Here is a 25,388-nt window from a genome sequence, read left to right as displayed (position 1 = left end):
CCCTGGAGTTTCTCTTGGAGGTGATAAAAATGTTCTAAAATTGACTGTGGAGTGGGAATGGTTGTACAACCCTGGAAACACACAGAAAACCATTGAATTGTACTTTTCAAATGTGTTAATGGCACAGTTTGTGAATTATGCCTCTATAAAGCTGTTACGCACACACATGAGCAAAGACGGGAAAGAAGAGACAGCAGCCTCACTCCCACTCACCCAGAGGGAGTGCACCCTGTGCACACCCCAAGGCCAGGATACGCTCTGTTCCTTCTCATTCACACTTGGGTATCTCACCAACGCCTTGGAGGGCGACCCGCCAACGGACTTCAAGCAAAACCAACAATCAGCAGGTGCTCCAAGGGCAATGAACCCAGTTCACGAGCAGCACAGGCCCTGGCACAGTCCCCGAGTGAGACTGTCATCTGCTTGCTCTGCCCCGGTCTGTCACCTGGCTCCCGGCTGACTCTTCCTCAGGCTCCCCCAATAGGCAGGTCAATGCTGCCAGCCCAGTGTTGCTGCCTAGGCAACTGAGTAGAAGGTTTATTCACCCCCCCCCCCATTCTGATTTCTGCCCAGCTCCTAAGCTTGGAGGCTTGCAGCCTTCAGGGGTGAAGGGACTGGGGGCCGTGGAGAACACCTGTTCAAGCCTGGGCCACGGGGGTGCCCATTTCGGATGTGGCTCAGAAACACCCACCCAGCCTGCAGACAGCGAGTGAGACATGAAGACCTCAGGAGAACCAGGTAGGTCTCTTTGAGGGGTCCATGCTGCTGACTTACTGCTGCCCATGGGGAAAAAAAAAAAAGGAAGAAAAGGTTGGGTGGGGGGTGGCTGGCCTGTTTGCACTCCAAGCACTTAGTGCAGCCAAGCTGAGCCGCACTGTTCAAACACACTCCCCGGCCTGCAGACACCTGCGCCACAGAGCAGGGCACGCCAGGTCCTGGGCACAGGTCCCTGGGTGCTCACTCCTCACCTGCCTCCCGCCTCTCCTCCCCGTAGCCAGCCCCGAGGCCCTGGCAGGGTCCTGGCCGTGCCATGCCCTGCACCGGCTTCTGCAGCTGCTGGGGCAGCCGCGTGCTGCCCCTGCTGCTGGCCTACATCAGCTACCTGCTGCTCGGTGCCACCGTCTTCCAGCTGCTGGAGAAGCAGGCAGAGGCCCAGTCCCGGGACCAGTTTCAGTTTGAAAAGCTGCGCTTCCTAGAGAACTACACCTGCCTGGACCAGCAGGCCCTGGAGCAGTTTGTGCAGGTGAAGGGGGGGGGGCATGTGGGAACGGGAGGGAGGGGGTCGGGAAGGTGAGGAGGGTGGGGGTCCTCATGGCAGGTTCCAGAGGCTGATGCCCGCTGTGGAAGCTGAGTGGGAAGAGAGAACCTAGTGAAACCCAGTCCTGGGTTCTGGCCCCAGGTCTACAACCAATTGCTATGTGACCTTGAGCAAATCATTTAACCTCTCTGGGCTCAATTATCCTCCCCTAGGGAGCGAAGGGAATAAATAGTGTTACCTGTCCTGCATGTGGATCAGTGCCAACAACGGTGGCCAAATTTCCTCCTCCCCCACTTCCGCTCTCCCCACACCCCACAGCTGCTGATCTTTCTCTCCACTCTCCAGCTCCTGTCCCTGAGCAGAGACACAGATCAATGCCAAGGGCAGTCGCCAGACTGGCTTCCCGAGTGTTTGTTCCGTCTGGAACTGGGCTTGGTGGGCAGTGGCCAGTGTGACTGAGCTCTGCCAGCTCACTCTGGGGAGTTCTCTCTGGTGGCAGAGGGGGCCATCCCCCTGCCTAGACCCCCTCCCCATCCCTCTCTCCCAGAAACAAGGCAACCAGGTGTGGTGGGGAAGCAGAGGGTCCAGGGGTGACAGGAGCGGCTGAGAGCGGCTGCACCTGCTGAGCATTCACAATGTGCCTCCAGCAGCGAGCAGCAGGGCCTGGGGCTAGCACTCTCCGGGTGTCTTCTCATACCCCTGTCTCCACCGCCACCTCCACGTTGTAGACGGGAGCTGGGGCAGCGAGAGGTGGAGTGTGTTGACCAAGTTCCTGGTAGAACTAGAACTCACACCCTGGAACGCTCCGTCTTCACCACACAAATGGCAGAAGTGCAGGGGTGGGGGTGGGGAGGCAGCAGGTGGCTGCCCTCTTCCAGCATGGACTGGACAGCAGCACCAGCAGCCCCTGGGAGCCTGCGGGCAATGCACAGGACTCCACCCCAGACCTGCCGACTCGGGAACCCAGTAGCCTGTGGTTAAGCCCTGTGGATGGTGCTGAAGTCCCTCAGAATTAAGGGCAGCCGGCCTAGAAGATGACACCTGGTCAGAGAGAACTTTCTGGAACTGTGAGAGAACTATCCCAGGTTCTCCCAGGAAACTGGGCTTCCGGCTTCAGGCTCCACTTCCTTGCTGTCTGGTGGACAGGGTTAGTGAGGCTTGGGGTCATGGTACCCAGATCTGGGCTGAGAAGAGGTCAGGAGCCTCCCAGACCCTGCATTGGAAGGCAGAGGCCCTGGAGACTCCCTCCGCCCTGGGTGAGAGGAGGGAGCCAGGAGCCTGAGGGTGTGGGGAGCCCTGGAAGGCATCGTCCCACCAGCTCTGCAAGGCAGAAGGAGGGCAACTACAGGCGTGACTGCAGGGTGCCCCCAGTGATGTCCACGGGCACAAGGCAGCCCTGTGCCTCGACTTCAGGACAAACCCTGACTTGCCGGAGCAGTGGAGCTGGCAGGCAGAAAAGTGCTGGGGTGAGACCCCGGGATACACGCACGGCCCCCAGCAGCTCTGAAAGCGGGGCTGAAATGGACTCCGGGTGCAAACGAGGCTTGGGCGGGTTCACCACACTCCCAAGCCCCCCTCTCTCCTCCCCACCCCAGCCCCGTGTGGATTCCCAGAGAGGAAAGCTCTGCGGCCGCCCACCTCTGCCCACCCTGGTACTTGGCACCTCACTGACCTCAGTGCCCCTGCTCTCCAGGATGGAGAACCCAGGCCCAGGGCGAGTGCTGTTCCCAAGGGTGTGAGGGTCTCCAGGGAGCAGGGTGATCAGGAATGTTCCATCGAGCCTCCCTGGCTCTGTGGGAAAGTACGGGAAGCCAAAGTCCACATCCTCAGAGGCCAGTTCCACAGACATGAGGAGAAGCAGACAGCCTGTGTCAGGGGGATGCCCAGACTGGCCTGGCCCAGCCAGGGGAGCCACTTCCCATAGGAACTGCTGACCCAAGCTGCCACAGTCCTGCCTGCCTTGGGAGCTGTGCCAGGTGGCGAGGCTATACTGCTGCCCCTGGACAGTGCACCGCTGAAGGGGAGGGGGCTGGGGGCTGGGGGTCCTGGGGTCCTGGAGTTACGCATTTCCCCTAGTGGTTGGGCTCAGGGATGAAGGCTTTTAGGTTTAAGCCTGCAAAAGTTCAGGTTGTATAACACAGGTGCAAGACACACACACACACACACACATCATGCACATATGGGCAATGTACAAAGATGTTTCAAGAAGTTTGTGGAAAATGGAATTAAAAGCTAAGTTTTTAAAAGTATTTACTTATTTGAAAGGCAGAATTTCAGAAAGAGAGGGATAGACACACACAGAGAGAGAGAGAGAGAGAGAGCATCCATCCATCTGGTTCACTCCCCCAGATGGCCACAAGGGCTGCAGCTGGATCCAGGAGCCTGGAACTCCATCCAGGTCTCTCACGAGGGTGGCAGGGGCCCAAGCATGTGGGCCATCTTCCACTGCTTTGCCCAGGTCACTAGCAGGGATCTGGAGAAGAAGTGGAGCAGCCAGGACTCAAACCAGTGCTCATATGGGATGCCGACGTTGCAGGCCACACTTTAATCCACTGTGCCACAATGTTAGCCCCAAAAGATATATTATATGTTGGTGCAAAGAAGTTTTGAAATCCATGCACACTTGGGGTGTTCTAAAAGCCCATGGAGGGGCCGGTGCTGTGGCACAGCAGGTTAACACCCTGGCCTGGGATAGCAATAGAAGATGGCCCAGGTCCTTGGGACCCTGCACCCATGTGGCAGACCTGGAGGAAGCTCCTGGCTCTTGGCTTTGGATCGGCGCAGCACCAGCCATTGCAGTCATCTGGGGAGTGAACCATCGGATGGAAGACCTCTCTCTTTCTCTCTCTGCCTCTCTTTCTCTCTCTGTGTAACTCTGACTTTCAAATAATAAAAATAAATCTTAAAAAAAAAAAAACATGGAAAATGAAAACGCTATGTATGGATTTCAAACTGTGGCACCAAAATAAACTCCCCTTTTAATGCCACTTTTCCATGAACTTGCTCAAGTCCTCTTGTATAGTTCTCATGCACACACCACACACACACACACACCACCCTGCGTGTGTGCACACAGACTCTGTCTGGAAGTTCCCTGGGAGACACAGCTGGGACTCACTAGAGGGCAGCCAAGGGCATGGCCGCTGGCTCACCTGGAAGGTCACAGAACGCTGGCTTCTTTGTCCCCCACCTTCAGACCTGTGGCTTCCCTGTGGCCCCCAAACCCCATGCTCCCCACTCAGCCCTTCCAGAACCACCCATCCTGACGTCTCCCCAGTCCCAGCAACCCACATGCAATGTCCTCTTGTCACCAGCTGGGTCTCCTGCCTGGACCCCCCCTGCAGCATTCTGCACCTCACCGTGGGCCCCTTCCCCTCCAGCAGCCCCCAGGAAACCACAGTCATCCCTGGCCGGGGAACAGGCACTGGCCTCGCAGTCCAGCAACCCCGGGCGAGTCACTTAGCCACCCCGAGCCTTCCAGTCCTTTCCGGAAACGCTAATGCTACTAAGAGGTTAGCTCAGAGAAACAGCGTGAAGGCAGCCTGTGAAGAACTTGGGGACTCCAGGTCTGTCACCTCCGCCGTCCTCCCCTATCCATGCCGTCCGCCCCCACAGGTCATCATGGAAGCCTGGGTGAAAGGCGTGAACCCTAAAGGCAACTCCACCAACCCCAGCAACTGGGACTTCGGCAGCAGCTTCTTCTTTGCAGGCACGGTCGTCACCACCATAGGTAAAAGCCGGGATATGCGAGGACTCCCCAAGGCCCTGTCCTAGAAGGAGCTCCCCAAAAGCGGGCGCTGGGACGAAGATGTGGTTTAGCTGGGAGACGACTCAGGGAGCACCAGGAGGGGAGTGGGCGAGTGGAGATAACGCTTGTCTGAATGACTCGGCTCCTTCTGCTCAGGACCCGCGGAGGGGCGGGCAGACCCCATCCTCAGAAGAGTTCCCACGGAGGGAGAGACTGAGGGGCTATTTATCTCCCAGCTCCTGCCCTTACGGCCCGAGGGCTGGTCCTGGGGGCTTTAAGTCTCCAGCATTCTGGACAGGTGCATAGACCAAACATAGTCCTGCATCCATGAGAGTCTCCCAGGTGGGGCGGATGCTTAGCCTAGCAGGTGAGATGCCCGTTGAAACACGCACGCTCCACAGGGGACTGCCCAGATCCAATACCCAGCTCCTGGCTGCAGTCTTAATCTCCCTGTGATGCTGATCCTGGCTCAAGTCACTGGGTCCCTGCCACTTAGGTGGGAGACCTGGAGTGAGTTTCTGGCTTCCAACTTAAGCCATTGTGGGCATTTAGGGAGTGAATTAGCAGACAATAGAAACTCTCTCTCTCTCTCTCTCCTTCTGCCTCCCTTCCTCTCCCCTCCTTCCCTCCCTCCCTCCCTCTCAAACAAATACATTTTCTTTCGATCTCTCAGGTAGGATCAGGAGTTCAGCACAGTGGTTAAGACTGCACTTACGAAGCCCACATCCCATATCCAAGGACCTGAGTTGGAGTCCTGGCTCCATCCCTGCCTCCAGCTTCCTGCTAATGCACATCCTGGAAGGCAGCAGGTGGAGGCGGCTCCTGCAAGCCACATGGAACACCTGGACTGCGGTCCTGGCTCCCAGCTTTGGCCTGGTCCGGCCCTGGCTATTGCAGGGAGTGAACCATGGATGCCATATCTGTTCCCCGCTCCCCACCAAAAAAAACCCTTAGGTGGAAAGCCACTTGTGTACAGAACTGCCCACCAAAGCTGCAGGTGTTCTGAGAAGACAGGACCCTAACAGTACCTGCTACACCCCTTCAGCCAGAAAACCCACTTCACCAGCCTCCCAGGAAACCTTCAGACCCCTTCCAATGCCTCTCCCCCATGTACTCAGTTAGGTCTGATTCAACACGTCTTCCTTGAGCACAGGTGACAAGAATTATATAAGGCAAAGAACATCACAAGCTAGGAATGACACAAAGCATGAGGGAAAATCACACCCAGGTGGAGGAAGGAGGGTGGCATGCAGGAGGGCTTCCTGGAGGCAGTGTCATTTAAGAAAGGCCTTCAAAGATCAGCAGAGTTCCTACAAACAAAGATCATTCTAGCAGAGTTCATGGGAAAGGGGAAGGGCGCCTCCTCCCCCCATAGGTGGTGGAAGAGGAGCCTCTGCTGGAGCCTGGGGAGGGGAGGTGGACGCACTCTGACCCCTGGTCCCTGTATGTGCACATGCCCCCTCCCTCCGCAGGGTATGGCAACCTGGCGCCCAGCACAGAGGCGGGGCAGGTCTTCTGTGTCTTCTACGCCCTGGTGGGCATCCCACTCAACGTGATCTTCCTCAACCACCTGGGCACAGGGCTGCGTGCCCACCTGGTCACCCTGGAGAGGTGGGAGGACCAGCCCCGGCGCTCCCAGGTAGGGCCCCTCCCTCCCTCGAGGCCTGCTGTGCACCTAGCGGGCAGAGTTGGGTGCAGAGCCTGAGAGGCAGCCACCCGTGGAGTGGAAGAGAAGCGCAGGTGCCGGCCGAGTAGAGGGGGAAGCTGAATGGTAGGGGAGGGCTGGACAAGGGCTAGGCCTGGAGAGCTCTGCAGGGGGCCAAAAGGACAGGCGGACATTAACCCAGCCACAACCAGGCTTACGGGGGTGCCCCGGAACCTAGAGCCAGGCGTTCTCTGGGACCGGGGACAGCTGCCCAACCACACTTCCTTAAAGAGGATCTGGGCAGCATGTCCTCGTGGTCGTCACAGAATTCTAGCTTCCTTTGGTGTGGCCAGAAACAGGCCACAGGCCACCCAGTACACCCCTGATGCCCACACCAGGAGGGCAGGGGTGAGAGGACGCTGGGGCAGTCCCTTGCAGTCCTCTGACTGCCCCTGACGGAGCCCCTACGGGGCGTGCTCAAGTGTGACCCCTCCCCCCAGGCATGAAGGGATCTCCAGATCTCTGCTTGACCCACTTAGGGCAATTCCTCTGCCCAGAGCTTGCCCCGGCCCCACCCCCAAGGTCTGCTGGACAGGGCAAGGGCCTCGCTACGGCCCAGCCTTGCCCCACTCCCAGGTCGGCCTGGGACCACTCTAAGGTCCTGGAGCCTTCCCGGCTGACTCATCGGCAGACCCCCACCCCGCCCCCACCACAGCTCCTGCAGGTGCTGGGCCTCGCTCTGTTCCTGGCCTTGGGGACGCTGGCCGTCCTCATCTTCCCGCCCATGGTCTTCTCACACGTGGAGGGCTGGAGCTTCGGCGAGGGCTTCTACTTCGCCTTCATCACTCTCAGCACCATCGGCTTCGGGGACTACGTTGTGGGTGAGAACGGGACAGTCACATCCGCTGGGGTGGGGAGCCTGGGGGGCTTGGAGGGAGGGCACCCCTGATGGTCAGACGTGGCCTCGGGCTGTTCACGGGAGACCGCTGAATCTGAGGCCCGCTGGAGACCATCAGAGGTCTGGGACCCATTGCCAGTCACTTCCCCCAGGGACTTCCACCACTGATGTTTGTTAAGGGGAAGAAGGAGAGAGTGTCCTGGCTGGTGGGGACCCCTAGGGGCCCCTCGGACCCCTGCATGGCTGCCGTCCCCTCCCACGGCAGGCACGGACCCCAGCAAGCACTACATCTCCATCTACCGGAGCCTGGCAGCTGTGTGGATTCTCCTGGGCCTGGCGTGGCTGGCGCTGATCCTCCCCCTGGGGCCCCTGCTTCTGCACAGGTGCTCCCAGCTCTGGCTGCTAGGCAGGGGCCTCGGCCTCAAGGCCAGAGCCTCCACTGGTGCTCCCGGCCTCTCCAGACCTCAGAAGACCCCCATCTCGGCATGAGCCCCACCCCAAGTGGCCTCAGAAGCCCTCCTCCACTTCCCCCACCCAGCCCACCCCACCCCGTGCCCTCTGGTTTTCTTGCCCTGCCTCCTCTTCTCCCAACCCACTCACTCCCCAGCCGGGGCTGATGTCAGGAGCTCTGCGGAGGGAGACAGAGGTGTCCCAGAAAGCAACAGCGGGGAGACGTAGAGGCAGGATCCAAGACAGGTGCGCGTGAGTCCAACATGCACCTGCACCCTTCCCCGCCGCAAAGGCCGCCTGGAAGAAAACTCAAGCCCCGCATGGACCACTGTGGCCAGCTGTCCACTGCCCACCCCACATGCCTACCCCAGTGAGTTCATGCAGGCAGCATAGGTTGCCCTTAACCTTGCTTCCCTATTTGCATGCACCAAGCAGGCACGGGGCCAAGCTCAGGGGTACAACAGAGAAAGCTCTGCCCCCTAGCGTCCCTGTCATCTAGCGAAAGGACTAGACAGTGCCCAAGATGCTGTGATGACAGCAGACCCACGAGAAGAGTGTCTGGTGGGCAGCGCCAGGCCAGGCAGAGGCATCGGAATAAGCTTAGCACACCCAGGATGGCAGCCTTCGGAGGCTGCCCCTCCGAGCTCCCCAGAGCCCCTAGCCTGGAGGCCTAGGGCTGCCATGAACAAGGCTCTGGCCTCTTGGGTCTCCCACTCCTTTCCCGGCCCCCAGGGGACTCCCTCTGGGCTGGTGTCTTCTCAAGCTGCCCTGGGAAGCCAGAGAGCGAGCAGATCCCAGGAGCCTTCTGGGAAAGGCACCCTCCCTGGGGAATGCAGCCTCCAGGCCTGGCCTTTCTCCTGCCAGACTGCGACATGTGTGGCCAGAGGGAAGAGCAGGGGTCAGCCGGTCCAGCCCAAGCCCCTGTCTCTCCCACCACCCAACAACAAACAGGCCCCTAAGTGGCTGGGCCCTGGAGGACAGGACCCCTGGGAGGCGGGGCCCAGGGAACACAGCTGAGAGCCGGGCAATGGAGAACCCCATGGGCTCTCAGCACACCCTGGGTGGATGCTCTGTGCAGGGTGCCTCTGGGGAAGTAGGGAAGGGGCAGCTCCCCTGGTCAAGGCCCCCTCGCTGCCGAGCCCGGGGACCCTGGCCTTCCTAGGACACACAACGGAGAGGCTGCAGGTGCAGGAGAGCCAGGGGGGCTGGACCGGCAAACCTGGGAGATGGTCCCAGGAGGAACCTAAGACAATAAACTCGACTTCTACTTTCTCTTCCACCAGTGCAGTCTCCACGAGTCCCGCCCACTGCTTCCCGCAGGAAATCCGGGGGGCCTGGGGCGCTGGGGGCTCTGGGCCCCCTTCCTCTCCGGGTCCCCGGCCTGGGGGGCTGAGCGCAGCGCAAGCACTCTAGGCGGAGCCAGGTGCCCTGGGCTCTCTGCGCCTCTTTTTGTCCTTGGGATTGGATCCCGGGGCGGCATGGGCTGGGCTGTCCCATTCCCCAGCTCTCCGCCCCTCGGGTGAAAACCGGGCTGCGGGGGCTGCCGTGCGCTCGCTGGAGAAGCGACCTTGGAGAGTGTCCCTCCCCGGCGCCGGCGCCGGCCCCCTCCAGCTATGTCCCGGAGGCCGCGAGCGCGGGCGGCGCCCCAGGGCAGGGCCCGGGGCTGCGTGGTGCCCGGCACCGGGCTCCTGCTACTCGCCTACCTGGCGTACCTGGCTCTGGGCACCAGTGTGTTCTGGGCGCTGGAGGGCCGCGCGGCGCAGGAGTCCGGCCGCGGCTTCCAGCGCGACAAGTGGGAGCTGCTGCAGAACTTCACGTGCCTGGACGGCCCGGCGCTGGACTCGCTGATCCGGGTCAGGGGCGAGGGGGCGCGGCGGGCACAGGCGCAGGACCCAGCGTCGGCTCCGGCCCGGCACGGGAAAACGCGGCGGGCATTTCTCCGAGAGGGGTGGGGACGGCCGAGTAAGGGACCCCCCCGACCTGGCGAGGGGATGGCGCCCCGCCGCGCTCGGCTGCAGCCCTCCTTAAGGAGCCCAGGCTCGGTCCCAACCCACATCCCGACTCGGGGATGCGGACCACAGAGGGAGCTCTTGCCGCCGTGGCCCAGCGGGGTCGGCACCGGGACGCAGCGCGTGGCGGGAGGGAAGTGGTGTGGGGGGCGGGGGGGGTACCGCACCTGCAAGCGCGGCGGAGGGTGAAAGGGCGCGACGGGGCGCTGCCACGCAGAGAACCCGCGTGCCAAGAAGCTCATTGCGGGCAAGGACGGCAGGGGGCGCTGCCCAGGTGTGGAGACCCGCAAGGCCGAGGGCACCAGCGTCGGGTGGGTGGAATGGGGCCGAGGCGCGCCGGCTTGGGCAGCGGCAACCGAGACCCAGCAGGGAATGCGCAGACCTGGGTTCGAGAGGAGGACGGACTCGGGTGGCGCACCCCGAGTCTTCCGAGCCCCAGGATCGGGCGCACCGCGCCAGCCACGGGGTGGGGCACGCACAGATCTCTGCGGGCAGACTCCTTGCGGGGAAGGTAGGGGGAGAAGGCGGGGCGTGTTCTTCCCAGCAGGGCATCCCACCTGCGGAGGTGTCTTCCCCGGGGGCGGCAGGCGATGCCTGTCGGGCAGTTGCGGGATCTGGTGGGTGTACATTAACTTCACGCGCCTGGCCTGGCCACCACGCCATTCCCTGGGAGAACCGAAGGCCGGCTCCCAGAAGGCTGCACCCTGGTGCAGAAACCCCAGCCTGTCGTCCCAGTGGCCCCTGCGCCTCCGAGGCTGGCCCGTGCCCCGGAGTCGCCAGCCCGAAGCCCACACAGGTAGCAGGGTGGGAAGGGACCAGGCGGCGCTGAGGTGAGGTTCTGGATCCTCGCGCAGGGCACGCTGGGTCTGGTAAGTGCGCCACCTCTGCTAAGGACCCCAGGGGCTGCCTCCAGCCCCACCTGCAGCCTGGTTGGGGCAGGTGACCATGAGGGTGACCGGGATGAGAGTGAATGCTTTTGTGCCAGGCGCTCTTCCTAGTACGCTAGCCTGTCGTCTTGTTTCACTCGCTCCTTCTTGCCAGATAGGTCTTGTTTTAATCATGTCCATTTTAGAGATGAAGAAACTGAGGCTGAGGTGCCCCGTGAGCACCAGACTGCACAGCCAGGAGCTGGGGCCATTAACTGCCGCGAGTGCTGCCTCTGTGTGGCCTGTGACTGTGGCCCAAGCTTCCCAGCCAGGCTCCAGCCTCTGCACCTTCCCGCCCAGCCCTCCCTGCTCCAACCGCATCTCACCCCCTCCTTCACCCTGCCTTGGCTTCAGCTGTCCCCAGGAATGAGGAAGTGGCGTCCAGCCCAGCTGATTCCTCAAGGCCCAGAGCAAACCGGCCCTCGTCCTCCCAGCCCTGCCCCTCCACCCGTTCCAGATCTGTCATTGGCCCCACTTCCACTCGTGCCAGATGGAGCCAGAGGCCTGCACGGCTGCCTAGCTCCTCCCTCTTCCTCCTGGACCACTCTCTCCCCTTGGGGACAAGCCAGCCCCTTCCATCGTTCACCCTGCCAGGAGCCCTCCCCTTCTGGCCCACCTGCCCTCCTGCTCTGCCAGCTACCCCAGGAGCACACTTACTGCCTCCCTCTGCTGTGTGACCTGGGGTGAGGTCACTCCATCCCGGCACCACAGCACCAAGTGCAGACCAGGATGGCCTCCCTGTCTCCCTGTTGGCAGCCTCAGGCTTAATCTCACCTCCCAGATGAAGAAAGGGGGGCTCGGCTAAAGCATCCGCTCCCCTCCAGAATTCTGTTGGTGATGTTGGTGGCAGCCACCAGCATTGACCGGGTGCCGGGTGCTGTTCTAGGTGCTGGCATATACGACCTCATGTAACCCTCACACTAACTCTGTGTTGGGTACAGTCAGTGGTCCCATTAAACAGAGAAGGAAAAGGAGGCAACGAGGGGTCGTGCAGCCACACGGCCTTCCCAGGGCCTGAAGCCGCACTGCCCGCAGTGTGTTAGGGTTCCGCTCATCTCCGTGCAGCTGAGGGCCCAGCCCTCATGTTCCGGTCCTCTACGTGCACTGTGTTCCAGGAGTGAGAGTGAGCAAGGGGCAGAAAGACTTGTTCTGGCAGCCCCCAGACAGCGCCGTCTCCACCCTGGCCTGAGCCCTGGGGCAAAGAGAGGGGAGGGGGCTGGCACCCTTGTCCCTGCACCTGGGGAGCCCCCCAGTGGTTGGAGGGACACAACTTCCTTGCCCCTGCCAGGCTGGGATGGAGGTGTGATGGGGAGGAGTGAGCATGAGTGTGCATGTGTGTGTGTGCGTGCGTGTGTGCATGCGTGTCGGGGTGCAGTGACCCAGTCATCCCGCAGAGCCTGGCAGTCATGACAGCCTCCCCCACCCCAGGACATCATCCAAGCGTACAAGGACGGTGCCCACCTCTTCGGCAACACCACCAGCATGGGGCGCTGGGAGCTTGTGGGCTCCTTCTTCTTTTCCGTGTCCACAGTCACCACCATTGGTAAGGGCAGCGTGGGGGCAGGGGGTCTGGGGCCAGGGAGGGCAGCCAGTCCCTGGGCGGCCACGGGGCCAGCTGCCTTTCAGCTGGGTTACCTGGGGCCTAGCCCTGGGCACACTGCAAGCAGGATCTTGGGCCTCCTGATTCCATCTGTGCATTTTACCCGGGTCCCCAGGGAATCTGTGTCCCATGCCACTCTAGGGCACAGGGACAGCTGAGCTAGCACTACAGGACGGCTGAGGAGAGGCACCTGGGGATGGTGGTGAGAAGAAGGGGAGGGGCGGGCTAGCTCCCTGCAGCTCTAAGACCCAGAGAATATTTCAGTCCAGGTCTCCACTGTCCAGTCCCCTTCGCCTTTAACCTCGGGTAGTACAGCCGCTGCGTGACACCAGACTCACCACCAGGTGGCAGGCACACATCGCCCGAGACAGACTGCATGCCTCTGCCCCTGACGCCAGCATCCCAGCTGTCCTCCCTGGAGAGGGCAAGGCAGACATCCACACAACTCCATCTAGTTGGGTTTTTGCTTTTTTTAGTTTTCTTTTTTAAAGAAGAGAGCGGAACAGTATCAGGGAGACAGAGATCTTCCATCTGCTGCTTCACTCCCCAAATGCCTGCAACAGCTGGGCATGGCCAGACCCAAACCGGACACGTGGATTGACTCTATCCAGGCCTCCCATGTCGGTGGCAGAGACCCAAGTACTGGAGCCACCACCTGCTGCTTCCCAGGATGAGCATCAGCAGGGAGCTGGAATAGGAATTGGAGCCGGGACTCAAACCCAAGTGTGCCAGTGCAGCATGCCAGCATCCCAAGTCATGTCTTTTTTTTCCCTAAGATTTTTTTAAAAGGTTTATTTATGTATTTATTTGAGAGGCAGAGTTACGGAGAGGTAGAGAGAGAGAGACATCTTCCATCCACTGGTTCACTCCTCCGATGGCTGAAATGGCTGGAGCTGGGCTGAGCTGAAGCCAGGAGTCTGGAGCTTCTTCCAAGTCTCCCACACAGCTACAGGGGCCCAAGGACTTGGGCCATCTTCTACTGCTTTCCCAGGCCATAGCAGAGAGCTGGATCACAAGTGCAGCAGCCAGGACTCAAATCAGCACTCATATAGGATGCTGGCACTGCAGGTGGCAGCTTTACCCACTACCCCACAATGCTACACACACTCCCCTCCCCTCCAAGTAACGCCTTAGTCACTGTGCCAAACACCCATCCCTCCGTCTAGTGCCAAGTCAGCCAGCACTTCTTGGAAGTGGAGCTGGAGGCTGCATGGAACTTTGGCAGCCTTAGAAATAGGCACTCTCAAGGAGCCCCTGCCGGGACTGGCAGGGTGGGGTCTGTGCATCCGTGTAGCCTCAGGCTCTTGTACCATGCCCAGCATACAGAGAGTGCCCAGAAGTTAAGGAATTCCATCACCTAGCGTTCATCCAGCAAGCATGGAGTTCCGGGGCTGCAGGGGACCAGACAGCACAGTCTCCATGGCCCAGGCCCCCAGCTGTGTGCAGATCCCAGCTCTCCTATACCCCATGCCCCAGGCCCAGGACTTTGGCCACCAAACACCAGTTCCACAGCCTCCCTCTTCCTAGCACCACCGATCGTAGGCTGGACTGTTCTCCTGTCCCTACTCCTCCACTCACTTCTGCCCGGGAGCTGTCCCAGCCAGCGCTGAGGAGGGGGAGGGCAGCACACTGGGATGCATCTCCGGAGGTCTTCCTGGAGCAGACAACTTTTACCTTTGCGATCTCATTTTGTCCAAGCAGCAACCTCCGAGAACAGGTCTCTTACTGCTTACATGTCACAGATAAGGAAACTGAGGCAGAGAAGTTGCACGACTTCCCCCAAGGTCACAGAGCTGGGGAGTGGCAGAGCTAGAATTCAAAACCTGCTGGGGGCTGCATGCTCTTTCCAATCATGGCTGCCCTGGGAGGGCTTAGAAGTGGGATTCTTTTCTTTTCAATGTTTGTTGTTGTTTTGAAAGGCAGAGAGGGGCCAGCGCTGTGGTGTAGTGGGTAGAGCTGCTGCCTGCGGTGCCGGTATCCCATATGGGTGCCGGTTCGAGTCCCAGCTGCCCCCACTTCCAATCCAGCTCTCTGCTATGGCATGGGAAAACGGTAGAAGATGGCCCAAGTCCTTGGGCCCCTGCAGCTGTGTGGGAGACCCGGAAGAAGCTCCTAGCTCCTGGCTTTAGACTGGCACAACTCCGGCCATTGCCCCCATTTGGGGAGTTAACTAGTGGATGGAAGACCTCTCTCTCTGCCTTTCAAATCAATCAATCAATAGTTATTTACAATAAATAAATAAATAAATAAATAAATCTTCTTTAGAAAATGACAGAAAGCGATCTCCCACCTGTGGTTCACTCCCCAAATACCCACAACAGCCAGGGCTGGGACAAGCCAAAACCAGGGGCCAGGAACCCAATCTGGGTCCCCCACATGGGCGGCAGGGGCTCAAGTGTTTGAGCCATCACTACTGTCTCCAAGGGTGCACATTCGCAGGAAGCTGGCATCCAGCAGAGTCAGGACTTGAACTCAAGTACTCCCATATGGGATGCACCTGTCCCAAGTGGTGTCTTTTTCTTTTTGAAAGGCAGAATTGGAGAGACATACAGACAGAGGCTCATCTGATGGTGCACTCCCCACACTGGTCAAAACAGCCAGGACTGGGCCAGACCAAAGGCAGGAGCCAGGAGCTTCCTCCTGGTCTCGCACATGCAGGGGCCCGAGCACTTGAGCCATTCTCTGCTGCTTTTCCAGGAGCATCAGCAGGAACCTGGATCGGAAGTGGAATAGTTGGGACTTGAACCAGCACCCAAGTGGAATGCTGGCATTGCAGGTGGCAGTTTTACCCACTGTGTCACAGCGCCAGGCTGCCAAACACTGGCTCCAAGGGTGGGGCTTCTAAGTAGCAAGAAGAAGCCATCCCAGGGTGGTCAGGAGGGGGAGTTGTGATGCTGGGGGAAGTGGGAGGCTGGGTGCACACAGACACGGTGAGGGGGAGGGAAGGGAGAGGCCCCGCAGTGAGCAGCAGGGTTGCCTGGGGCCAGCACTCTGTCGGCCCACACTTTCCAAGCTCTGAATTGAGACAGCACCCGACAGGCACACTCAGACCGCCCAGCCAGACCTGAGCCCAGAAATCACTCATCCCCCCTGAACCCCGTTCCCGGCTCACTTACTGGTTCCCTCGCTTGTCCATGCATTCATCAACAGATGCACCAGGTGCCAGGTGTGCAGTGGGCTGGGTCACAGGGTAGACACGGATTGAGGTGCTGACAACACAATGGTTACCTAAACCAGCGAGTCCTTGCCTTGGGGAGCTGGTGTTCTGGTGTGAGGGGGACACCCCGTGAGCAAACTGATCCATAGACGATGCTCAGAGAAAGTCCAAGCCAGCTAAGGGAGTCTCAGAGTGATCGGCGGTGGGGAGCTAGTGTAGACGGGGTAGTTACTAAAGGACTCACTGATGCAGTAACATCGAAGCAAGAGCATGAGCAGAATAAGGGAACAAGCGTTGCAGGTGTCTAGAGAAAGAAGCTCCCATGGGCAAGGGCATGAGTGAGTGGTGTGTTTGGAGAACTGTGTGCAGGTCCAGGTGGCTGGAAGGGGTTGCAAATGAGGCCTGAGCTGGGTGAGCACAGAGGAACCTTCAGGCCGGCGTAGCGGTGCAATGGGTTGAACCTCAGCCTGCAACGCCAGCATCCCACATCGGAGAGCTGATTCAAGTTCCCACTGCTCCACTTCCCATCCAGCTCTCTGCTAATGCGACTGGGAAAGCAGCAGAGGATGGCCCAAGTGCTTGGGCTCCTGCCACCCATGTGGGAGACCTGGATGAAGCTCCTGGCTCCTGGCTTTCGATCAGCACAGCTCCAGCCTTTGTGGCCATTTGGGGAGTGAACCAGCGGATGGAAGACTTCTCTCTCTTTCTGCCTCTGTGTCTTTGTAACTCAGCCTTTCAAATAAATAATAAATAAATCTTTGAAAAAAGGATAGCAAGCCTTGTAGGGGCCTTGTGTGGTGCCCAGGGCTCCTAGCGTGGCAAGGAGGTGACACTGAGAGGGCAGTGCACCCAGAGGGGCCTTCAACAAGCAGGCAGGCTGTGCTGATTGCTAGCATTTCCCTGATCCCAGGGACAGACTGGGACTGATGCGGGGGCAGATGGAGTCTCCATGCTGCCCCCCTCCACTAGTGCAAACGGAGTGAAAGAGCTCCAGGGACAGAGGAGAGACCTGGTGGAGACCCACAGCGGGGTGGGGGGCAGTGAGGAGGCAGACAGAGAAGGGGCTGGGAACCAAGGGGCTCGGCTTGTGCTGGAAGCTGACAGCCAGGAGGAGCCTCTCCCGCAGGAGAGGGAAGCTGGACAGGCCCAGAGCCAAGGTGGGCAGGGTGTGAGAGGGGGCCTGTGACGTCCTCAGAGGGAAGGCGGCGCGGCCGAGTCCTGCCATTCATCCTCTCGCCCTTTCTCTCTCGGCAAACCCTGGTTTCCCACTTGCTCGTTCCACCCAGAGGGCCCGCAGCACAGCCCCCGTGCCACACTGTAGCCTCGCACCAAGCTGTAGGTGGACACCAGTGCCTCCACTTTACAGGCAAGGAAATGGGCTCAGGCGGGTCCATTCACTGGCCCAAGGCCACACAGCCTGCAAAGGATTCAGACCTAGGAAGCGCATCGGGCTCCAAAGCACGTGCTGTGCACTTGGATGTGCTCTGACCCCTCTCAGGGCCCCTCTGTTAGGGGAAGGACCACCATTTCAACACAGCACGGGTGAGTGTAGTGCAGGGGGTGCACTGGCCCTGTCTGGGGGAGCAGCGATGATATGGGACACAACAGGAGGCGCTCATTCATTCATTCAACATGCATTCCTTTCTTACTATTTAATTTTTTTAAGACTTATTTATTTAGGGGGCCAGGGCTTTGGTGTAGAAAGTTAAGCCTCCGCCTGCAGTGCTGGCATCCCATATGGGCACTGGTTCAAGTCCCGGCTGCTCGTCTTCTGATCCAGCTCTCTGCTATGGCCTGGGAAAGCAGTAGAAGATGGCCCAAGTGCTCAGGCCCCTGTACCATGTGGGAAACCTGGAAGAAGCTCCTGGCTCCTGGCTTCCACCTGGCCCAGCCCCAGCTTTTGTGGCCATGTGAGGAGTGAACCAGCAGACTGAAGAGCTCTGTCTTTTCTTCTCTCTCTGTAACTCTGGCTTTTAAATCTTTTTAAATCTTTTTAAAATATTTATTTATTTATTTATTTATTTATTTGAAAGGCAAGTAGTTGACCCATCCTCTGCTGCTTTCTCAGGTCATTAAGAAGAAGCTGGATTGGAAATGGAGCAGCTGGGACTCGAACTAGTGTCCTTATGGGATGCCAGCACCGCAGGCAGCCCTGCATTCCTCTTTTTTTTTTTTTTTAAGATTTATTTCTTTATTTATTTGAAAGTCAGAGTTGCAGAGTGAGGGAGAGACAGAGGGAGAGAACTTCCACTCACTGGTTCACTCCCCAAATGGCCGCAGTGGCTGGGGCTGGGCCGACCCAAAGCCAGGAGCCTAGGACTCTATCCTAGTCTCCCAGGTAGATGGAAGGGAATCCAGGACTTAGGCCATCTTCTGCTTTCCCAGCCTCATTAGCAGGGAGCTGGATAAGAAGTGGAGCAGCTGGAACTTGAACTCGTGCTCTAATATGGGCCACGGGCGTCACAGGCAGAGGCTTAACCTGCTGCTCCACAATACTGGCCCCTCCACGGGTATTCTGTGCTCACGGCACCCAGGACACATCAGGCCCTGGGCCAGCTGGTGACAGTGTAAGATGATTAAGACAGCCCCTGCCCGTGAGCATCTTGTGCTCTGTTGGGGAGATAGACTCGCAAACAAACCCTTCTTTTTTTTTAAGATTTATTTATTTATTTATTTGAAAGTCAGAGGCCAGCGCCATGGCTCACTAGGCTAATCCTCCTCCTGCGGCGCCGGCACACCAGGTTCTAGTCCTGGTTGGGGGGCCGGATTCTGTCCCAGTTGCTCCTTTTCCAGTCCAGCTCTCTGCTGTAGCCAGGGAGGGCAGTGGAAGATGGCCCAAGTGCTTGGGCCCTGCACCCACATGGGAGACCAGGAGAAGCACCTGGCTCCTGAAAAAGGAAGACCTTTCTCTCTGTCTCTCTCTCTGTGTCTAAATCTGCCTGTCAGAAAGAAAGAAAGAAAGAAAGAAAGAAAGAAAGAAAGAAAGAAAGAAAGAAAGAAAGAAAGAAAGAAAGAAAGGAGGGAGGGAGGAAGGGAGGAAGGGAGGAAGGGAGGGAGGGAAAGGAAAGAAAGAGAAAGGAAAGGAAAGGAAAGGAAAGGAAAGGAAAGGAAAGGAAAGGAAAGGAAAGGAAGTCAGAGTTACACTGAGAGAGGAGAGGCAGAGAGAGAGAAAGGTCTTCCATCCGATGGTTCACTCCCCAGTTAGCTGCGCCGATCCGAAGCCAGGAGCCAGGAGCTTCTTCTAGGTCTCCCACATGGGTGCAGGGGCCCAAGGGCTTGGGCCATCTTCTACTGCTCTCCCAGGCCATAGCAGAGAGCTGGATCAGAAGTGGAGCAGCCGGGACTTGAACCGGAGCCCACATGGGATGCCGGCACTGCAGGTGGCAGCTTCTCCCACTACACCACAGTGCCGGCCCAGGGACAAACCATTCTCACAGACACAGGCAACTCCCAGGGGACACGGAGGGGACGTGCACTCTTGGTAGACAGAGCAGACGTCCAAAGGCACAGGGGCAGGAGAGGGTCCAGGGTTCCATGGGGTGGGCGTGAGGCCAGGGCTGGGAAGGTGGGAGCCCAGAGAAAGCTCAGAGATGGTCTGGGCTAGGACTTGGACATATCCCAGCAGACACGGAACCAACACCGGGCTGTCGTCTGGCTGAAGGTGTGACCATGTTTGCATGTTAGAAAGACAAGCCGGCGCCGCGGCTCACTAGGCTAATCCTCCGCCTTGCGGCGCCAGCACACCGGGTTCTAGTCCCGGTCAGGGCACCGATCCTGTCCCGGTTGCCCCTCTTCCAGGCCAGCTCTCTGCTGTGGCCAGGGAGTGCAGTGGAGGATGGCCCAAGTGCTCGGGCCCTGCACCCCATGGGAGACCAGGAGAAGCACCTGGCTCCTGCCATCGGATCAGCGCGGTGCGCCGGCCGCAGCGTGCCTACCGCGGCGGCCATTGGAGGGTGAACCAACAGCAAAAGGAAGACCTTTCTCTCTGTCTCTCTCTCACTGTCCACTCTGCCTGTCAAAAATTAAAAAAAAAAAAAAAGAAAAGAAAGACAGGACAGCAGGAAGACTGGAGTGCATCCTTGGGTGAACTGCCCAGCCCCCTCCAGAGGCCCCGACTTCCACCTGTCCTGGGTGGGCTGATGTGCCAGTGTCTGCTCCACTGCCCCCACAGTTTGCGGGAGCCCCAGGGTTAGCCTGGGTCCTCCAGGAATCAGGTATCGAGAAGCAGATGTGCAGGAGGTGTATGGAGCAGGAACAGGGGAGTGGTTAGGAGGTGCAAAGAGAAAGAGCAGGAGGAGATGGAGAGGTCTGGCACCCCCAAGGGAGGAGGCACAGATGGGCAGCTCTGAGAAGGCCCAGAGCCAGGTGCTCACAAGGCGATGCTGCCTGCCTTATGCAGGGACAGTCACTGTGGGGCCCCAGCTGCCCAGCCTGGAGACAGCCCGGCCCCCGCCCAGATGGTGCAGCCGATCTCACAGGTGCAACCGCTGGAGGCTCTGCCCCTCCCCTACACCCTCTTCCCAGGAGAGGAATGGAGAGGCTTGAGCCACTCAGCCTGATGGGCTGGGCGCATGCTCACTGCTCGGCTTTCTGGAGCTTCCATTCTCCGCCCTGTGAAACACAGGCCATTGGCCTGGTATGGAAGGGTGGGGAGGCTGAGTAGAGAGACGGATGGGAGGGAGCCCTGCCCAGTGCCCAGCACAGGCTAGGAAGACCTCCATGAGTGCCATCTTCCCAGCTCTGCAGTGAGCCAGGCCTACAGGCCCTGGCCGTCGAGCCGGGGAGGACAGGGCTGTGGTGGGGAGCTGGCGGGGCTGGGCTGGAAAGGTTTCCCCCCTCCTCTCTGCCACAGGCTATGGCAACCTGAGCCCCCGCACCAGAGCGGCCCGCCTCTTCTGCATCCTCTTCGCTCTTGTGGGGATCCCGCTCCACCTCGTGGTGCTCAACCGCCTGGGGCACCTCATGCAGCAGGGCGTGCACGGCTGCGCCCGCAGGATGGGGGGCGCCTGGCAGGTGAGGGCACTGCAAGCCAAGGTGGGGCCCGGGTTGCTGGGGCGGGGGTGGGAGGTGGGGCCATCGCAGCTCGGCCTGGAGGGCTTTGGTTAATAAAGGGGCAGCCACTGCGGACTCGGGTGGGCCCTGGTGGACAGGAAAGGTGTGAGACGGCAGAGGCTGGGATCCAGGAGAGCGGAGGGCCCTAGGGGATGGTCGCGTCTTCCTTGGGGAGAGGCCTGGTCCTCACCCGCCAGAGCCCCTAGGCAGAGAGCCATGGGAGCCGGGCACTGCATGTCCCTGCAGGACCCCGCCAAGGCGCGCTGGCTGGCGGGCTCCAGCGCCCTGCTCTCGGGCCTCCTGCTGTTCCTGCTGCTGCCGCCACTGCTCTTCTCGCACATGGAGGGCTGGAGCTACGAGGAGGGCTTCTACTTCGCCTTCATCACCCTCAGCACCGTGGGCTTCGGCGACTACGTGATTGGTGAGCACCCCCATCTTGCCCGCCCACTCCTCTGCTCTGCGGCTGGGGTCTGCTGGGCGCCAGGCCCCATGGGAGGGCTCTGAAGGCTCGAAGTCCAGAGGACTGGGCCCTGGGCAGGTTCAAGCCCTTTTTGGTGACACGGCTAAGGTCACTCCTACCCATCTTGACGAGCCTGGGGAGGGCTCCTGTGGTCACAGGCTCCCCTATTGTTCGCGGGGTGCTCCAAACAAGGCAATCCCTGACCTGCCTCCCCTGTCTGGCTGTGCCCCAGGGTCTCCCCTCCCCATATCCCTGCCTCCCTGGCAGCCATCCCACCTGACGGCTCGCCCATGACACCCCAGCCTCCCCAGACAAAGGGCTACCAAATGAGTGCCAGCCAGAAAGAGCAGCCAGGTATAGAGGGTCCAAGGTTGGGGGAGAGTCCGTGGTCACCACCCACCATGGGCGACACACCTGCCCCCAACCCACGACCACCCTTGCAGAATAAGGGTGAGGCAGGTGGCCAGCAGGTGGCAGTGCAGGGACATGCTGTGCTGAGGCTGGGGTCCCTCCCCACTGGCACCGCCACCATGCTGGCCTCCTGGGGCTCTGCGCCCTCCTCTGAACCCACAGCCATAAACTGCAGAGGAGAACCTGCCCCTCACCCCTTCAGGGACAGAACCCTGCCTGGAACATTGAAACAAAGCCTTAACTAGGGGCTGACACAGCAGGCCACCTGGCGTGACAGTGGTCGCCCCCGCTTTACTGAAAAGGAAGTGGAAACTCAGAGGGGCCCTTTGCCCAAGACCACACAGCTGTGAGACGGGACCGCGGAGCTGTCTGACTGAAGCCCACACACTCTCCCGGTGGCCTGACTTGCCCCCGCCTGGGCCTCAGCATCCCTGTCTGTAAAATGAGGCGCCCCAACGGTGCCTGCTGCCTCTGTGTGCAAGGCCGCCTTCCTCCAGGGGCCTCTCCTCCAGTAAGAGGGCTCTGGTGCTGGGGCCTCCTGGTCTCCCCCTCCTGGGAGGGTCTCTTGCCCAGGGCCTGTTCCCACCTCTGCCTCAGAGCAGAGAGATGTATCTGAGGAGAGCTGAGCCCAGCAGCTCCAAGGGCCACCCCTGCCCCATCTCAGCTCAGAGAATATGCTTGGATCCCGCCCACTGTCCTTTCCCTCGTCTAGGTGGGGCTGTTGCATCCAGCTGCACAGGTTGGGCACTGCACAACTTAAAAGGTTGCCATTCACAGCATAATAAGGATGGCACCCTTGCAACAGAGCAGCCTCTTGGTTCAGATGACCCTGAAAGACTTCAAGAGCTGCTCTATAACCCCTGCCCTGCCACTCCGAAAGCGCTTTTCCCCATAGACTTAGGATGGGGCTCGGTATCCAGAACCAGGCCTGCGAGGGTGCTGTGTGCCCAGGCACCTGCCTCCCTCTGCACCTGAGCTCTCAGCCTCCTGTGTGGCGGTGCCCTGGCCCCCATCAGATGCCATGTGAGCAGCCGCAGCAGCCTCACCCTGGGCTGGGCTCTGGCCTGCGGAAGCCGGAGTGGAGTTGCTGAGGATCGCAGAGAGGATGTGAAGGCCAGAGAGGCCGTCCAGGAGGAGCAGCCCTGCCCCGGGGCAGAGGCAGTAGACAAAGCTGCCCTTCCCGGCTCTGCAGACCCTACCAGGTTCCATTCCCTCTGCAGCTGCTGCGGGACCTTGCAGCAGGTGCCACGCTGAGAGCCCTCCATGGCTTCCTCCCAAGGCTGGGGAAACTGAGGCCCGGAGCGGGAAGGGAGCCGATGGAGGTCCTAGAGTGATTAAGTCTGGGACGGACTCCCCAGACCTTGCTCCTCACCCCCACACACCCCAACACCTGCCACACCTCCTCCCCAAAGCTCAGCTCGCCTTGCCCTCTGCGGGCAGGGGTAGCCCCTTCCGTGGGTGGGAATGCTGAGGCCCCCAATGGCCATTGGATGTGCACTGTCCCTGTGTCAGTGGCCACCAGGGGCCTTGTCTTCTTGGCCCAAAGGCTGTGTCCCAAGCAGCCCCAGGTCCCTGCATCTCCCTGCCCTACCCCCACCCTGGTTTCCCTCAATTGCATTTGCAGCTCGGTAGAGCGCCTTGCCAGCTGCCAGGGCCCCTGCCACTCAGGATTGTCAGCAAAAACAATGAAATAATGGGGGAGAAGAACGCCTCCCCTCTGTGGGGCCAGCAGCCAGGGAGCTGGTGGGTGGCGGACCCGAGAGCTGGCTCGCCGCTGATCACATTTGGAGCCCTAACCCAATCAGTGTAATCCAATCCCAGCCCCTGCCAGGCAGTGGAGGGCAGCTCTGGAGCTGCGGCCTCGTCCCCAAGCTGGGGTCCCCGAGAGGAGCCCAGCCTGGCAGAACCTGAGTCTGTGGTGCAGGGAGTTCGGACCACGGATGTGAAGGGAGGAGGAGGGCCGAGCCCACCCTTTGAATCGTGCCAGTCTGATGAGAGAGGCAAGGCTCTCAGAGAGGACAAGACGGAGCCGAGCCTCTTGGCAAGCCCCATCAGCCCTTCCTGCAGCTCTCTGCTCCTGTGGCTCTCCTAGGAGCAGCTGTGCCCAGGCATCCGCGAGTGAGTAGAACAGTGAAGCAAGGCTGGGTCTCCGGCACCTGTCCTGCACCAGGCCCTGTTCCACGCACTGTGGCTGCATCAGCTCACGTGGGCTTCATGGCTGTCAGACAAGGGCTCTTCCTGTCTATTTCACAAAGCAGGAAGCAGCTTAGCCAGCAATAGCATGTGGGCCATGAGAAGGAGAGAGAGAGAGAGAGAGAGGGAGAGAGCGAGAGAGAGATCTGGTCTCAAGGGACTGATGTTCGAGATCCAGAGGATAAGCAAGGAGCCCAGGGGCCAGGGAATCCGAAGACCGCACAGCAGACAGGATGATGATGGGGAAACCAGGACGGGGCCAGGGTGAGGCGGCCATCACCATCCGAAGAGAGAGGGCACTGAAGACGTGGCCAGGGCACCGGCGGTAAGGACCTGGGACTTCAGCCAAGAGGGGAAATCACCTCTTCAGCTGGCTGTTGGGTCAGGCAGAGGCCACACACAGCTGCTGCGACCCGAGCAGGACACGTGCGCCTCCACCCATTCCACCCAAGCTCCTGGCTTCCTCCTTTCCAATATGGGCAGACCCCACCCAGAGACAGGCAGGCAGGCTAAGGCTTTGAATGGTGTACAGGCACCTTGGGTTAAAAGATAAACTCATTTTGGTGCCAAATAACTTTGAAATCTATAGGTGGTTTTTTTTGTAATTCGAGTTGGCCACCATGAACCTTTGGACAGCTTCTCACAGGGTGGGCCCTGACTCCGTGGCAGGGGGCTCTTAACACACGGATGCTAGGCCTAGTTCCCAGGGGTCTGGTTCAGTTGTTCTGGCTTGGGGCCCCGTCAGGTGTGTTTCTAACAAGCTCTGCGATGGTGTGCTGGTGGCCAACAGACCACAGTCTGGGAACCTGCGACAGAGCCAAGGTAGAAGCTTCCAAACCCAAAGTGTCAGTCCAGGGCAGCTTCCCAGAACCCTAGGGTGGTGACCACGAGGCCAGAAACCAGTCTGGACTCCCCATAATCCGCCCCACTGGCCCTGCCCCATTTCTCTTTTGGGCACAGGGTCCCGCCCTTCCCAAACCCTCCCCCTGCCCCGCTCTAATTTTACTTTGCCTCCTCTCCAGGGATGAACCCCTCCAGGACTTATCCGCTGTGGTACAAGAACACGGTGTCCTTGTGGATCCTCTTTGGGCTGGCGTGGCTGGCCTTGATCATCAAACTCGTCCTGTCGCTGCTAGAGACCCCAAGGGGCACATGTTCCTGCTGCCACCATGGCTCCAAGGGCCGGAGCTGGAGGCAGGACCCAGATGGAGAGCCCGAGTCCTCCTGCCCACAGCCAGGCTGCTGTCCGGAGAGGCCTGTGGACCTCACAGAGTACCTGGGTCCCTCTCCTCTGGCTGTAGGCTGTGGCAAGGATGGCTAGTGGTACACTCGATCATTTCCAACTTCCTTCTCCCTAAAAGACCCCCGACTTGGGGCTCGGCACGTGACCACCCAAGCCAAAGACTACATTCTCTAGGTGCAGCTATGTATATTAAATTCTGCCCAACAGGAAACACAGAAGTATCCCATGTGACTTAGGGGATGAGACTTTTGGGGTGGGGTGCACCCCTCTTCCCCACTTCCTTCCTCCAGCTGGCTGAAATACTGATAAGGTGGCTGGAGCTCTGGCAGCTACGTTGC

At 59.7% G+C, this 25,388-nt stretch overlaps 2 protein-coding genes across 2 annotated transcripts; both read left to right on the top strand.

The window, feature by feature from the left end:
* Nucleotides 1-1,030: 1,030 nt before the first annotated feature.
* Nucleotides 1,031-8,038, top strand: KCNK16 (potassium two pore domain channel subfamily K member 16). Its single transcript, XM_062187480.1, has 5 exons — nucleotides 1,031-1,243; nucleotides 4,874-4,988; nucleotides 6,479-6,645; nucleotides 7,367-7,532; nucleotides 7,815-8,038. Exons 1-5 carry the CDS (start codon nucleotides 1,031-1,033, stop codon nucleotides 8,036-8,038), a joined length of 885 nt encoding a protein of 294 aa, XP_062043464.1.
* A 1,574-nt stretch (nucleotides 8,039-9,612) lies between these two features.
* KCNK17 (potassium two pore domain channel subfamily K member 17) lies at nucleotides 9,613-25,128 on the top strand. Its single transcript, XM_062187186.1, has 5 exons — nucleotides 9,613-9,852; nucleotides 12,363-12,477; nucleotides 20,544-20,704; nucleotides 20,990-21,164; nucleotides 24,830-25,128. Exons 1-5 carry the CDS (start codon nucleotides 9,613-9,615, stop codon nucleotides 25,126-25,128), a joined length of 990 nt encoding a protein of 329 aa, XP_062043170.1.
* The last annotated feature ends 260 nt before the right edge of the window (nucleotides 25,129-25,388 follow it).

This window comes from Lepus europaeus, chromosome 3, assembly GCF_033115175.1.
Source record: "Lepus europaeus isolate LE1 chromosome 3, mLepTim1.pri, whole genome shotgun sequence".
Classification (NCBI taxonomy): Eukaryota; Metazoa; Chordata; class Mammalia; order Lagomorpha; family Leporidae; genus Lepus; species Lepus europaeus.
Note: the sequence above shows the minus strand (reverse complement) of the source record. Positions and strands in the feature narration are given on the sequence as shown.